The 17,164-nt window shown below is 39.5% G+C and overlaps 1 protein-coding gene across 2 annotated transcripts in view; it reads left to right on the forward strand.

Moving 5' to 3' along the window:
* Positions 1–17,164, forward strand: part of LOC134346335 (exocyst complex component 3-like) — a 69,136-nt gene that overhangs the window by 13,162 nt on the left and 38,810 nt on the right. The window contains exons 4-7 of one of the 2 annotated variants that reach the window (XM_063047692.1): positions 3,123–3,518; positions 7,075–7,726; positions 11,186–11,303; positions 12,672–12,800. In XM_063047692.1, coding sequence (XP_062903762.1) covers positions 3,123–3,518; positions 7,075–7,726; positions 11,186–11,303; positions 12,672–12,800 — 1,295 coding nt within the window. Of the gene's footprint in view, positions 1–3,119; positions 3,519–7,074; positions 7,727–11,185; positions 11,304–12,671; positions 12,801–17,164 lie in introns of both variants that reach the window. The other variant, XM_063047687.1, reaches the window with a different exon arrangement.

Here is a 17,164-nt window from a genome sequence, read left to right on the forward strand (position 1 = left end):
ATTGGCTCAGGGTGTCTGACCCTCCAAGGGAGGAGTTGTAAAGTTTGATGGCCACAGGCAGGAATGACTTCCTATGACGCTCTGTGTTGCATCTCGGTGGAATGAGTCTCTGGCTGAATGTACTCCTGTGCCCACCCAGTACATTATGTAGTGGATGGGAGACATTGTCCAAGATGGCATGCAACTTGGACAGCATCCTCTTTTCAGACACCACCGTCAGAGAGTCCAGTTCCATCCCCACAACATCACTGGCCTTACGAATTAGTTTGTTGATTCTGTTGGTGTCTGCTACCCTCAGCCTGCTGCCCCAGCACACAACAGCAAACATGATAGCACTGGCCACCACAGACTCGTAGAACACCCTCAGCATCGTCCAGCAGATGTTAAAGGACCTCAGTCTCCTCAGGAAATAGAAACGGCTCTGACCCTTCTTGTAGACAGCCTCAGTGTTCTTTGACCAGTCCAGTTTATTGTCAATTTGTATCCCCAGGTATTTGTAATCCTCCACCATGTCCACACTGACCCCCTGGATGGAAACAGGGGTCACCGGTACCTTAGCTCACCTCAGGTCTACCACCAGCTCCTTAGTCTCTTTCACATTAAGCTGCAGATAATTCTGCTCACACCATGTGACAAAGTTTCCTGCCGTAGCCCTGTACTCAGCCTCATCTCCCTTGCTGATGCATCCAACTATGGCAGAGTCATCAGAAAACTTCTGAAGATGACAAGACTCTGTGCAGTAGTTGAAGCAGCTGCCTCTCTAGCTGAAATATGTAAGTAGAAAGCTCCTCCCCCTTCTCCTGACACATGTTCTGAAACCCCGTCATGAGCTCTATTGGACTACCCGTTGCACCAAACAGCTTCTCTAGTGCTTGCATGCAGGTTGCAGAAGTGAGCAAGGGGGTTCCGTGCCTCTACGGCTCCCACTACATCAGCAGCCCGCGAACTCAAGCTCTCAGCCACTCGCTAACTCTTTCTGTCATCAGGGCACTGTCACTTATCTAAAAACTGAGAGATCTTCTCCACCCAAGTCTCATACTCCTCTTCCCCCTCGGGGCTGGTCTTCACCCCAGAGAGCATTCTCAGCTTTCGATAGCTAGGACCCTCTGCCTGGGCACTGGGCCATTTATTCACCAGGGAGGTAAGGGCTGATAGTAACTCTGAAGTCCCACTCTCCGCTAGGGGACTCATTAGACATTTCAAATCAGACCACTCCTTTCCCTCGCTCCGCAGAAACGAGCGTAACCTACCTTTGAAGTCTCCGCCCTCAGCTACGGGAGACTCAGCTTGCGATTTGGCCCACCCTCCTACACTCGTTTCCCCCCGGAAAGTATGGTCAGCCTATGGCCCCCCTTCCCCAGGACCCCAATAGTACCAGGCAGTTCCACCATTGTTACGTCAGCACTAGACTGGCTTAAAACAAAGTCTTTGACCGCCATTTTAACAAACCTCTGCTCCACAATCATAACTGTTCCTGCGGCTTTAACAGTACTTAAAGTTCGAATTAACAATTCATCAGGGATACGAATGTCTACTCCACTCAACACACAAGCGTTCGTTCCCAGTAACCCCACAGATTCGCACCACCGCTCAACCCCTGTAGCATCCATAAGCACATATCGTAATCACATTACTGGACAATAGTTTAGCACAGACCCTCTGGATCAATGATCAGGGCAATCACACAGCATCCAATGAAATCGATCCCGGATGATACACCCAGAACGAAACACCCTGTGTCCCTTGGCTGCGTAAGTCTAGGAACGACAATTTCTGGCCCCACCAAACTTGTGAGATTGAGACATGAGCCCACCCTGAACCCCATTTGTGTGGATGCTGTGTAATTCATTATCCCATTACAAATGAGTGGCACAGAATATCAGACAGTACACTGCATACAATGAAAAGGTTTATCTTTATAATTCTTAATTTGTCTAAAAGATTAGTAAAGAAAAGAACAAAAAAGAAAAGGGCCTATTTTAATGAAATTGTCTGGTGTGCACTAGTTGGAGCTCACAGTTTCCCCAAGTCACCAATCCTCAATCAGTCTCACCCCGAGCTTCGTCGAATCACTGTTCCACTCTGGGTTGAATCCTACAACCTCTTCTCTCCGGCACCTTCTCCCTTCATCTCTGTCGAAACACAAAAAAAACCCCAAGCCCAACCTTAATGTCCCTCACCAGAGAAACCTCACCTCCTCACTTCATCTCTTATCTTCAACACTAACACAGACATAAGCTAAAAACAAGCAGCTCGCACAGAACAGCACGAAATGAGATAAATACAGCATAACAGTAAAAAAATATAAACCAGGGATTACACACCAATACGTGTAAATAACCAAGTGTAGCAATGTCATAAAAACCTGTTCTCCTTCCCAAGACCCACGGACTTGTGGTTTAGTTTAACATTCCAGCAACAAATGTGCCTGCAGTAACTGATTGCTGGGAGGTGAAAGATTTAAAAGGGTCCTGAGGGACAACTTATTTGTGCAAAGCATGTTGCCTTTATGGAATAGGTTGTCAGAGAATGTGGTTAAAGCAGATATAGTAACAACATGTAAAAGATATTTAATTATTGTGTAAGCCTCGTCATTTAAACCCATGAGGACCCAGAGTCTTCCAGCCCACAGCTCCAACAACAAGTTCAGTACAACTGCCCAGTCACCTGTAATTTTCCTACATTCATCTCTTCCGATTCTTGTTCATTTGGAGAGGTCTGCTGTGCAGTATGTAGACAAGTACTGAATCCTTACGTTGCTGTGAGACTTGTGGTAAAGACCACATGCTTGTGCACAATGTCCTGAAGAAGCATCTTTGCCCAAAAAGTCGACTGTTTAGTCGTTTCCAAAGAAGCTGCTGATCTACTGAGTTCCTCCAGCATTTTTTGTGTTTTTCTTTGAAATGTACAGTCTGCTTTCCAGCCTTGCAACCAAAATAATCACATTGAACTTGCTCTACATTGAACCAGAGTAATGTAACCCATTGTCCATTTAAAATATTTTAACTGAATGATTTAAAGGTTTACTATAAGTAAACTATCAGATATATTTTAATAGAATTTTTATTTTATTTTCCTAAGTACAGAAAAGGCACTGATTTTTTAAAAATTGTATTTAGAAGTACTTCCGAAAAGCAAGATAATGTCAAATACGGAAATGGTGTTAAATGACAATTTACCCGGTGCCAAGGATTCACCAAGTCAAGGCCAGACTGCTGGTAATACTTCAGATATTGAAGATGGAAGAAATAAAATGGGTCAAAGACCCTTCAAAAACAGTGAGAACGAAAGCAGCAATGCAGAAGCCAAAGTGCCTGATGAAAGTCCAAAAGAACAGAATGCATTCTTTAAAAACATTTACCGATTAAGTAGGAGGAAATTAAGTTTCTCACCTCCAAAAACTTCAGACAATGAGAAAACAAAGGTTATGTCAAATGAAAACACAGCTTATAACCTAACAGAAGAAGAAGTGTGTGTGGAAGATAAGACAGTTGAAAACACAACGTCTCCATTGTCAGGTAAAAATATAGATATTAATTATGGGTAAAACGTGTTGAAGTGTTTCGTGTTCCTTGCAAAGAAAGAGCTGCATTACAGCTGTTTGATCTCTCAAATTATGCACTTTTATTGTCATTAATCTAATAGATAAGTTGAAAACACAAAGTCTCCATTGTCAGGTAAAAAAATACAGACATTAATTAGGGGTAACACACATTGAAGTGTTTCATGTTCCTTGCAGAGGAAAAAACAGCTGCATTACAGGATCCATGGACTTGTGGTTCTGTTTAACATCCCAGCTACAATTGTGGTTGCAGTTGACTAATTGTTAGGAGGTGAAAGATCTTAGAAACCCGAGAGACAACTTCTTTGTGCAGAGGGTGGTGCCTTTATGAAATAAGTTGTCAGAGCATACAGTTGAAGCAGATACAATTACGCCATTTACAAGTAACTTAGCTAATTATTGAGTAGGCCATTTCTTTTAAGTCCCATCAGAAACACAGAGGCTAGCAGCCTACAGCTCCAACAACCTGTTCAGTACAACTGCCCTGGTAACTGTAGTTTTCCTGCATTCTTCTCTTCCAGTTCCTTTTACATTTGGAGAGTTCTGCTGAGCAGCATGCAGACATATACTGAGTCACTGAGAGTTGTTTTGAGACTTGTGGTAAGGGGCATATGCTTGCACACAATGCTCTGAAGAAGGGTCTCAGCCGAAAGGTCGACTGTTTATTCATTTCCATTGATGCTGCATTTTGTGCGTGTTGCACATGCTTGCAAAGTCATTTCCACGTAGTAACAATGGTGATCACCAATAGTTTTGTTAACAATGCAGCCTGCATAATTTGGGCCAATATTTATAATAAATTATAAACTTTTCCATAGTTAGAAGGCCCCGAAAGTAAACTTGTTGAAGATAAATAAACAAATAGTTTCAAAGCTGAGGTGGATGAAGTTAGAAAGTGATGGCGTGCAAATACATGGGAAGAGATGAATCCCACACATTAACTAGACTCAGGTACAGTGCTTAGTGAATTAGAATCATAGAGTGATACAGCATGGACACAGGTCCTTCATTCTAACTAGTGCATGTTGACTATGGTACTTACCAAGCTAGTTACATTTGCTCATGTTTTACCATAACACCATAAGATATAGGAGCAGAATTAAGCCATTTGGCCCATCGAGTCTGTTCTGCCATTTCATCATGGCTGATCCACTTTTCCTCTCAGCCCCAATTTCCTGCCTTCTCCCTATATCCCTTCATGACTGACCAATCAAGAATCTATCAACCTTACCCTAAATATACATTCAGACTTGGGCCTCCACAGCTGCCTGTGGCAAAGAATTCCACAGATTCGGCACTCTCCGGCTGAAGAAATGCCTCCTCACCTCCCCTCCACTCTGAGGCTGTGTCCTCTGGTCTTAGACTCTCACCATAGGAAACATCATCCCCACATCGACCCTATCAATTCAATAAGTTTCAATGAGGTTATTCCTCATTCTTCTAAATTCTAATGAATACAGGCCCAGAGCCATGAAACACTATTCGTATGACAAGCCATTCAATCCTGGAATCATTTTTGTGATCCTCTTTTGAACCCTCTCCAGTTTCAGCACATCCTTTCAAAGATAAGGAGCCCAAAACTGCTCACAGTACTCCAAGCAGACATCCCACCCTACAAAAACTCATTTCAGGGAGGTAGCAGCCCCGCCCCCCGCAACCCCATATCCACCCCCCCATCGTCAACCTCAAAGCATGTATGTAATACTTTGTTTAGTGATTTTGTCTAATCTGTAAACTAAGTTGGGTATATGCAGAAAATATGAGATTAAAATATGTACATATATTATATGATTACATTATATTATCATGTTTATTCTATTACAACTTTAAGCAAGTCTACGGGGAGTTTGGCCTCATCACGTAGGACATCAACAGAGTAGCTCCTTGGCAGCTAGCCAGTTAGTTTAAATAACGTTCGCTACACTAATGAACGAATAACATCTGTTAAACTCACCTCAACATGTCTTTTACTATTTAACCCACCATGGGCAATAGAAAAGTCACTGTTGCAAACAGTGTAGCGAGCAACACTGTTATTATTTTTGAGGTGGACTGTAAAGCCCGCCCACAGAGAAAACTGATAGGTCTACTCAACATGAAGAGAGACCAATTAGGATGCTCGCTCACGCTATCTCTCTCCCTCTCAAAAAATTGATTTGCGGGATATTATATATAATTTCCAGGCATCAGGGAGCCACTATCAATATGAGGGAGACTCCTGGAACTTCTGGGAGAGGTGGGATGTCTGCTCCAAGTGAGGCCTCACCGGTACTTTATAAAATCTCCTTATAAAGTTTGGCCCATATCCCTTTGGTAGGAGGGAAAGGGAGGCAGAAACCTCATATGCAGAATAGTTAAGATTAACATTTGATTCAAGGAAATGTTTAGAAGGTAGCATCAAATATATTACAGCAAGATCTTTAAAAATACAAGTTAATCTAACAGAGTAACCAGTTAACTGAAGTTGTGTGCTGTGGATGAAGAGAAACTGGTAGATGTACCATACTTGGGTTTTCAAAGTCATTTTATAAGTTATCACATCAAAGATTATTGCATAGTATTAAAGCACATCGCGTAGGAAGCACAATATCGGTGTGGATAGGAGATGGACTGGCTCACATGAAACTGGGAGGTAGGCAAAAATGCATCTTTTTCTGGTTGAGAAGCCTGGTGTACTAGAGAGATCAGTGTTGAAGCTTCAACATTTTACAATTATTATAAATGACTTGGCTCTGAGATGCCTGTCTATGTGTATCAAAGTATATGATTTGCAAAAAGCTAGTATGCCTCTGTAGCAAGTAATTAAGAAAGTTCGCAGAATGTTATTATTTGCTCCTGGGAAAACCAATAGAGAAGTAAGGTACTGTGCAAAATATTAGTCTCAATATTTAAGGAGGGAAGATAATGCAGTTCTGAGAAGGAGTATTAGACTAGTATCTGGTTGTCTTGAGGAAAGGGTGAGAGTTATGCTTGTGTCTATGAAGAATCAGAGGGGACTAGATTGAATCATCAAGTTCCTGAGGATTGTTGACAGGCTGGGTGTATAAAGGTTGTTGCTTCTTCCGGGAAAATCTCAGCCATGATCTTTTTAAAAGGTGGGGTGGGCTTATTGGGCCCAATGGTCTTTCCATGGCTCTAATTCATATGTTTGCATGACTCAAATTAGGTTAATTCAACGGACAAGAATTTAAGCTTGTTACATACTATCCCTAGCTCGAAGTACCCCAGAAACCTTCATCAAGTTTGGAAGCTTCTCTAGTTGGTCCAAGCTATAATTATTGCTCTCCAATCTCTCTCTCACTAAAACATTAATTTTGTGTATCTATGTTGTAATCTTTCATGTGCATATTTGAAAACATAAGAGTCTAGAAATTCTTTTGCCCTTAAACTTGTTTAATTCTAGGTCAAAATACTCTGAAACCCACTGGAATGAATAAAGAAAAGTTACGTTAATCATTTTAAATGTAATGCTTTCAAACAACTTACGATTAATCCTTTGAATTATTTTGCAGTAATGGAAATAAACCAGTTAATAACAAAAAAAATGTTACTGGATGCAAATGAAAATATAAATAAAATGGAAAAAGAATTGATAAACGAAGGAAAACCAACAGAACATGAAGAGTACCATCAGCAATATATGGTTAAAGTTCGAGATCTCAACCTGCTGTGTGATGCACTTATTGGGCAAATGATGTCCATAGTTGCCAATTCCCTCACTATTGCTAAAGAAAATGGTAACTATTTGTGCTGGACAATGAAAGTTGTTGAAATGGAAGAAGCAGCAGACAAAGAGTGGCAAGAACAAAAGAATCTTTCTGATATTAAGTGTTTCAGAAGGCCTCGAAAGTGGCGAGGACAGTGGAGAGAGACAGTTACCAAAAGTGTAAAAGACAGGATAGATAATGTGCCTTTACTTACAAAGAAGAAGGGTTCCTGCATGGCACAGCATTTATCAGACATTCAAGAAATTATTGTTGAAGACCTGAAAACTGTTAAGAACTTTATACAAAAATGTTATCCAGAAAGTTACAATATTCTTAGCATGTACGTGAAATGCTATCACCAAACTGTAGCTTCTCATTTGGAAAGCATCCTACAGAAACAACTTGAAGCAAGTGATCTGTATTCACTACTCAACTGGATTATTCACACCTACAAAAGGTAGAGTACCTTCTAATTTGCTTTCTTGAGATGTAAAAGGAAATTTCCAATCAGTAGGAAAAGGACACTTATCACTCCTGACCCTGAAAAAGGCTCCACTGACTGGGAAGGGAAACCAACACCAAAATCTTCCAATCAATATGGTGAGAACTTCCCCATTTCTGACATCCAATTGCATAGGTCATCAATTTCAGGAGATCCCTGCTGTCCAGCTATACTGCCACCAAACTGACTAATTAGCCAATCACATTAAATAATCCTCACAGCCAAGAATCCAGGTGATATCTTACCTAACGTTTAAATCATGGCAGAGGTTGCCAAATAATTATTTTCAAATACACGTGATTATTAATGTATTATAAATAAGGTTTTTATTATAATCATCCATGTTTTTTTTAAATACACATGTAAGGAAATTGCAATGTGCATATGTTATTCGTTTATTGGACTTGATAATTAGTAAAGCAGTAGTTGTGGTTTAGTGTGCCATTAAAATCTCACCCTGAAATTTCTCTTGGATTAATAGCCTGTAATAAGCTTAGATTCCTATCAGTGTAATGGCTGCAAACATTGCAATCCCCATTGCATCACTCAGAGCATCTTCAGGATTTGCAATGTTAAGTCACATGTATGCCAAATCCCAAAGTTACTGCCCACTGCCCCAAGTATAATGGAAGAACAAAAGGTAGGTTCATGGCCTTTTATTACTATGAATTCCAAGCCCTGGTATCTGTGAAACATTGCTTTCATCTTTTCTCTAACATTTGTTGCCATACAGTATCAATTCAAAGGATCACCAACTCCCTTCAAACTGCCTTCACAGCTAGATATGTCGAATAATCATCATAATTGTCATAAATTGAAATATGTCTCTAAGGGAATTATACTCCACATAAAATACTTCAGGTCATAAAATTAGCAAAATAAGCAATTGTGGCTTAGAATTTTTTTAATTCATCTCACTAGAGAATAATATTTTCAGAAGCTTTATAGTGAGAGTAGTTCAAATAGTCATAGTCATAGTCATACTTTACTGATCCCGGGGGAAAATTGGTTTTCATTACAGTTGTACCATAAATAATTAAGTAGTAATAAAACGATAAATAGTTAAATAGTAATATGTAAATTATGCCAGGAAATAAGTCCAGGACCAGCCTATTGGCTCAGGGTGTCTGACCCTCCAAGGGAGGAGTTGTAAAGTTTGATGGCCACAGGCGGGAATGACTTCCTATGACGCTCTGTGTTGCATCTCAGTGGAATGAGTCTCTGGCTGAATGTACTCCTGTGCCCACCCAGTACATTATGTAGTGGATGGGAGACATTGTCCAAGATGGCATGCAACTTAGACAGCATCCTCTTTTCAGACACCACCGTCAGAGAGTCCAGTTCCATCCCCACAACATCACTGGCCTTACGAATAAGTTTGTTGATTCTGTTGGTATCTGCTACCCTCAGCCTGCTGCCCCAGCACACAACAGCAAACATGATTGCACTGACAACCACAGACTCGTAGAACATCCTCAGTATCATCCAGCAGATGTTAAAGGACCTCAGTCTCCTCAGGAAGTAGAGACGGCTCAAATATCTATGAAAAGTGTCATTTCTTTGATCGCTGGTGGGAGGCTTCTGTACTTCCTTTCTGATGGTAGCAATGAGAAGACATGCCCTAGTCTCATTGATACCATCAGGAGGAAGGTGAGGAAGCCTGAAGGCACACACTCAAAGATTGAGGAATATCTTCTTCCCCTCTGCCATCCGATTTCTGAATGGACATTGAACTCGTGATCGCTACCTCACTACATTTTATTTCTATTTTTGGCACTACTTATTTAATTTAATTTAATTCCATTTTTTTAAATCTCTCTAATATTATGTATTGCATTGTACTGCTGCTGCAAAGTTAACAAATTTCACAACGTATGCTGGCGATATTAAACCTGATTCTGATCAGTGGAGGAATAGGGAATTAGCTTCAGAATGTCAGTACTTACATTGCATTTGCTTGCTCAATAAGTCCCACAGTCTACTGACAGTGAAAGAAAAGAACTTGATAGGGCCACGTGTGATATCATAATATTTCACAATAATAATTTACCTTTGAGATATTACTGTTATGGGGAAGCTGACAACCAGCATGCACACAGCACACTCTAGTGAGCATTTTCTGAACAAGCTGCATGGGTGAAGCACACTGTATATAATTCCTGAACTGTTATATTTAATGTTGTAAAGGGATAATTTGCATGAGAGTATATGGGGTGTAGGTTTAATGCTTCATCTAATAGATAATAGATATCTTTGCCGGTGCTATACTGAAGTGGCAGTCTTGAGCTTTTTTGTGCTTGAGCTCTAGAGGGCAACATAATCCTATAACATTTGGGCTTTGAAGAGTACAGGGCCCCTCTGGTAACACTGTCACCCAATAAACTGGAAGTGTGTTGAGGCATTTGATTATGTTCTCAGCAAACAATCAATTACACAATGAAGTGAAATAACTCAAAGGAATCAAATTCCTGAATGAAAACACAGCAATATTTCCCACTAAAAACTTGATAATTTTACCAGGAAAGTGTGATTAAGAAGATAGTTATCTAAGTATTTTGTCCTTAATACGGCAGTAAGCTTGATGAAATAATTCTACTCTCAACCATCTTCCCTTTGGTTGGAAATATTATTGCAGCCTGCTGTGGCTCAGATTATTTATTATAACAAAATTACAACTGTTAGTTTACAAAATCAAAATACTACAGATGTTGGAAACCCGAAATAAAAACCTTGAACTCTGGGAATACTCAGGTTGGATAATATTTGTAGAGAGCATCAGTCTTAATATTTACAGTTGTTCTTTCATCATAACAGGTATCAGGCAGAAAACCACAGGGGAAGTAAAGAACACTTGCATAATCTAATATTTAAATGATTTGTCCCTTGGGTCTCATTGCAAAAAAGATAAACTTGCATCCTTGCAGGTTCAATAAGTAAACTTCAGGATAAAATGGCTATTGGTTTATCTTCCAAGTAGCTGTTAAGTGTACAAAAATACATTTTTTTTCAATTTTTGTTCTTCTGAGATGATCACATCTATCTATCTCTTTCCTTTTTACTTTGCCATACACAACTCTGTGTCATCAAAACTAATTTCAGACTCTGTACACCTAATGCAAAAGTACGCACTATTCACATAAAATAAAGCTAGTATCTTCTCTGGTATATGCAGAAGAATACTTTTCTTTACAATAAATCCATCCCAAAATTGTACTTTTCCAAATCTATTATTGTTATGGTTTTTATGTAACAAATCTACAGCTTATTTTACAAAATCAAAATACTGCAATGCTGGAAACCTAAAGTAATTCCAAAAATAGTCAGGTCAGATAGTGAGAAGAAACTGAGCAAGATTGGTAATTATGCCGTTAATTGCGAAAATTAAATGCTTAAAGTATCCCACTTTACTTGTAGTGATGCTGTTATGAACCATCCTGAGCTTTCACCAGAAGTGAACATCGAGGGACTTGGTCCATTGTTAGATGAAAAAATTATAAAGAATATCATGGACAAATATATTGAAGCTTTGAAGGTATGAATGAAATGATAAGTACCTTTCAAGTGATCTTATCGGACAACAGACTAAGAAAAGAAATCAATGTATAGAAAAAGACTTTAATACAAGTTTAGATAAGATCCTCTCCTGTTCAGCGTAACGATGTCTGCTTCTTGGGTGCAATTTTTTTCACAGCTAGATTATTTGTTCTAAGACCTGATTCTTCATTGACAGGTCATTAAAATTTCCTGTCAGAGAGCTGTTCTGGAACTGGAACAGAGTTTGCTAGATCAATCAATAACTCACAGAAAAATAGTTTGATCACACTGTCCTGATTTGGATAACACCATTTTTTTAAAGAAAGACTTTTAAAAGGATTGAAAAATCTTTTAGTGTTTTGAAGAGGCAATCTATCGCCAGTGCAGTCCCATTTTGCCTCCATTAGGTATTAATTAATCCAAGAATCTGTTGCTCTAATGCTCTCTGAAGAGTTTGCCTCATGGCAATTTATGAAATTAGCAAAACACATAATTAGATTCTGGAGCTCCTTAATGGAGCAAATAATATATTTATATTATAATAGTGAGTACGAATAGCCTTAATACGTTCTAACATTCTTTCAACCAATTAAGAATATTTATAAGTTGTAATTTTTGGAACCAGAATATCAGCCAATTGACCAAAATGAATATACAGTAATAACAAGTAATGAATACTTCTAATATTTGCACATACACTGCATTGGATGTTTGAAGTGTTCTGAACATATCATAATGATTCACATTAATGTCACTGGAGAAGAGGAGAAAGAAACATGACCATAATGTCAGAGCCAGACTGTTCTACAAAGAAGTCAAGAGATATTAATATTGAATTCAGGAATTGCTGGCTTAATTCATATTTTCAAAATCAAAGTTCAACAAATATTTTATTATCCAAACAAAAAGGTGACAAGTATGGTGGCTGGGATTCTGGTATTAATGAATTATAACGTTGTCAAAAAATGCATTGCAGAGGCTACCAAAAATTCACATTTGCCAACCACTTCAACCCCTTGTTCTGGATTTAATCTAACATTTTCATTAAAAACTTGAGTCTAACATTTTCATTAAAAACTTGAGTCTCCTTCTTCAGGATAAAAACTTTCTCTTTTGAAAAATGTATTCAGTTTCTTTAATTCTCAAGTGCTGTAGTCCTGGGATATTCCAGAGAAAGCCATGCGATATGCATATGTGAAAACAGTGAGATGTACAAATGCAGGCTCTCTAATGTCATTAGTACCTCATCCATTTCAACATCTAGTTTTAATCAAATAAATATGAAAATAAATCTGGCATTCCTGGAAGTTTAGCGTAAAATAAGTCCAAGCTTTTCAAAATAACTTCTATCCCACTTGAATTCCAGTTAACAGTTCCACAGTGGATGAAGAATGCAGTGAAGGCAGATGAAGCAAAATGGTCTGAACCTGAGGCATATGTACCAGAAATAATGATGGGTTGTTATCAATCGCATATTGCCTCTGATATAAGTCAGGTAAGTGTCTCAATATTCTGACTGTTTCAGTATACCGGAACACAAATAGGCTCATCTAACATATTCAGCTATTCACTGACCTATGAATTTGACCTGTTTCTGTCCTTGTGTCTTAACCCTTTGCAAGCAAACAAATGTATTTCCAATTTTAAACTGAACATTAACTGAGCTTAAAGTTATTACTATTTATGAGAGAGAGTTGTAGAGAAGTGGTATTTCAGCTGAAGGATTAAACTGGAATTCTTTTTGTCAAAGCAAAGATAAATGAAGAGAGGATTTGACTGTAGTACGCCAAATGCTGACTATTTTAGATGTTACGAACAGAGAAAGTATGATTAATTCCTTCAAAACATTTTCTTCACCATCTTCCCTAAATAATTATTGTTCCAGTATAAATGAGGGTAGGAGCTACTGGAAGGTATCCTGGCTATGAATACCACATTGAGAGGTAATTTTTCCCTGTTGCTAGTCTGTCAAATTTCAACTTCTGTGGAACTTTGCAGACTTTTTTAATGTTGATTAATTTTGAGGAGAATGTCTAGGCAAGACAAGACAGGACATCAGAAGAGGCACAGCAGGTTCGAACCTATCCTCTACCACTCTTTCAGAAAATTCCCACATTGTGTAAAAATTTCCTCAGCCTTGAAAGGTCAAAGAAATATTGAAAACATTTGTAAATCTTGGAATCTCCAAGCTATTCTGACATTTCACAGTATCTAAATATTCAATCCGTAATCCCTTGCAGAATTCTGTCTTTAGAATCCAAGACTACAAAGTGTTGCCTGGAGTAGCAAAGGGATCACACCCCAATCCCCAATCTAAAGGCATCGTTTCTTCTGTTAAATAATGGAAAAGCTGGAGCCTTGACAATCATCGTTAACTCCATATTTTTGCATTATCTCTGGTTAGAGCTTAAAATGACCCAGGGCAACTTGGCAAATTGGATGTGAATTTTGCTTGTCAAAGAGTGACACTCCAAGCTGTTTTGTGGTTGACCTGTAGTATTACTGCAGGGACCCTCGCTGTTTGTAGTATTCATTAATGATATGGATGTGAATGTCTTTGGTAAGGTGACACAAAACTGATGGCATTGTGGAGATTGAGAAAAGTATTCTTCAGCTACAGAACAATATTAATGATTTGGTAAGATGGACAGAGCAACAACAGATGAAAGTTATTCCTGAAAAACGTGAGATGATGCACTTTGGGAGAACTAATGAGGCTGTACACAGTGAATGAAGGACACAAAGAAGTTCTGAGGAACAGAGAGATTATAATGCCATAACATAGAAGAGTGGAATTAGGCCATTTGGCCCATCGAATCTGCTTGTCCATTTCATCATTGCTGATCCATTTTTTTTCTCAGCTCCAATATCCTGCCTCCCCCCACCTCGTATCCCTTCATGCCCTGACAAATCAAGAATCTATCAACCTCTGCCTTAAGTATATATACAGTCTTGGCCTCCACAGCTGCCTGTGGCAAAGCATTCCACGGATTCACCACTCTCTGGCTAAAAAAATTTTCCTCATCTCCATTCTAAAAGGACATCCCTCTATTCTGAGGCGGTGTCCACAGATCTGAGACTCAATCACCATAGGAAACATCCTCTCCATATGCATTCTATCGAGGTCTTTCATCATTTGATAAGTTCCAATGAAGTCGCCCCTCATTCTTCTGAATTCTAGTGAATACAGGCCTAGAGCCATCAAATGCTCTTCATATGAAAAGCCATTCAATCCTGGGATCATTATCATGAACATTCTTTGAACCCTCTCCAGTTTCAACACATCCTTTCTAAGAAAAGGGGCCCAAAGCTGCTCTTAATACTCCAAGTGAGACCTCATCAGTGCTTTATAAAGTATCAATATTACATCCTTGCTGTTATATTTAAGTCTTCTTGAAAAGAATGCTAGCATTGTATTTACCTTCCTCACCACAGACTCAACCTGCAACTTGACCTTTAGGGAATCCTGCACAAGGGCTCATAAGTCCCTTTGCACTTCAGTGTTTTGTATTTTCTCTCCATTCAGAAAATAGTCAACATTTTCATTTCTTCTACCAAAATACATCACCATACACCTCCTGACACTGTATTCCATCTGCCACTTCTTTGCCCATTCTCCTAATCTGTCTAAGTTCTTCTGTAGCCTCCCTATTTCCTCAAAGCTACCTACCCCTCCACCTATCTTCATATTGTCTGCAAACTTTGCAACAAAGCCATCAATTCCATCATCTAAATCACGATATACAGTATAATGTAAAAAGAACCTGTCCCAACACAGACCCCTGTGGAACATCACTAGTCACTGGCAGCCAACCAGAAAAAGCTCCCTTTATTCCCACTCTTCGCCTCCTGCTAATCAGCCACTGCTTTATCCATGCTAGAATATCTTCTGGAATACCATGAGTTCATAGCTTGTTAAGTAGCCTCATGTGTGGCAGCTTGTCAAAGGCCTTCTGAAAATCCAAGCACACAACATCAACTAATTCTCCATTGCCAATGCTGCTTGTTAATTCTTCAAAAAACTCCAACAGATTTGTCAGGCAATATTTTCCTTTGAGGGAACCATGCTGACTGTGGCCTAAGTTTATCATGTGCCTCCAAGTACACCGAGACCTCTTCCTTAATACTCGATTCCAACATTTTCTCAACCACTGACATCAGACTAACTGACCTATAATTTCCTTTCTTTTGCCTCTTTCCCTTCTCGAAGAGTAGAGTGACAGTTGCAATTTTCCTGTCTTCTGGAACCATTCCAAAATTGAGTGATTCTTGAAAGATCATTACCAATGCCTCCACACCCACTTTAACCACCTCTTTCAGAACCCTGCAGTAATTACCATGTGGTCGAGGTGACTCATCTGGAAAGTCATGCCATATCTAATCTGTTCAAGCTTTTTAACATTCAGAATGTTTCTATGAGATCCCCCCCACATTCTCCTGAACTCCAGGGAATACAGCCCAAGAGCTGCCAGATGTTCCTCATACAGTAACCCTTTCATTCCTGGAATTATTCTTGTGAATCTTCTCTGAACCCACTCCAATATCAGTATATCCTTTCTAAAATAAGGAGCCCAAAACTGCACACAATACTCCAAGTGTAGTCTCATGAGTGCCCTATAGAGCCTCAACATCACATCCCTGTTGTATATATTCTATACCTCTAGAAATGAATGCCAACATTGCATTCACCTTCTGCACCACCAACTCAACCTGGAGGTTAACCTTTAGGATATCTTGCACAAGGACTCCCATGTCCCTTTGCATCTCTGCATTTTGAATTCTCTCCCCATATAAATAATAGTCTACCCTTTTATTTCTTCCAACAAAGTGCATGATCATACACTTCCCAACATCGTATTTCATTTGCTACTTCATTACCCATTCCCCTAAACTATCTAAGTCTCTCTGTAGGCTCTCTGTTTCCTCAACACTACCCGCTCCTCTACCTGCCTTTGTATCATCGGCAAATTTAGCCACAAATCCCATAGTCCAAATCATTGACATACATAGTAAAAAGCAGTGGTCCCAACACTGACCCCTGTGGAACTCCACTGGTAACCGGCAGCCAGCCAGAATAGGATCCCTTTATTCCCACCTTCTGTTTTCTGCTGATCAGCTAATGTTCTAACCATGCTTGTAACACCCCTGTAATTCCATGGGCTCTTACCTTACTAAGCATCCTCATGTGCGGCACCTTGTCAAAGGCCTTCTGAAAATCCAAGTGCACCACATCTACTGCATCTCCTTTGTCTACCCTGCTTGTAATTTCCTCAAAAAATTGCAGTAGGTTAGTCAGGCAGGATTTTCCTTTCAGGAAACCATGCTGGCTTTGGCCTATCTTGTCATGTCCCTCCATGTATTCCATAATCTCATCCCTAACAATTGATTCCAACAACTTCCAAACCACTAATGTCAGGCTAACAGGTCTATAGTTTCCTTTCTGCTGCCTCCCACCCTTCTTAAATAGCAGAATAACATTTGCAATTTTCCAGTCAATCCGGTACAATGCCAGAATCTATTGATTCTTGAAAGATCATTGTTAATGCCTCCGCAATCTCTCCAGCTACTTCCTTCAGAACCTGAGGGTGCATTCCATCAGGTCCAGGAGATTTATCTACCCTCAGATCATTAAGCTTCCTGAGCACCTTCTCGGTTGTAATTTTCACTGCACAAACTTCACTTCCCTGACACTCTTGAATGTCCAGTATACTGCAGACGTCTTCCACTGTGAAGGCCGACGCAAAATACGCATTCAGTTCCTCTGCCATCTCTGCGTCTCTCATTACAATATCTCCAGTGTCATTTTCTATTGGTCCTAGATCTATCCTCAACCCTCTTTTACCCTTTATATACTTAAAA

This window comes from Mobula hypostoma, chromosome 1 (genome assembly GCF_963921235.1).
Source record: "Mobula hypostoma chromosome 1, sMobHyp1.1, whole genome shotgun sequence".
Classification (NCBI taxonomy): Eukaryota; Metazoa; Chordata; class Chondrichthyes; order Myliobatiformes; family Myliobatidae; genus Mobula; species Mobula hypostoma.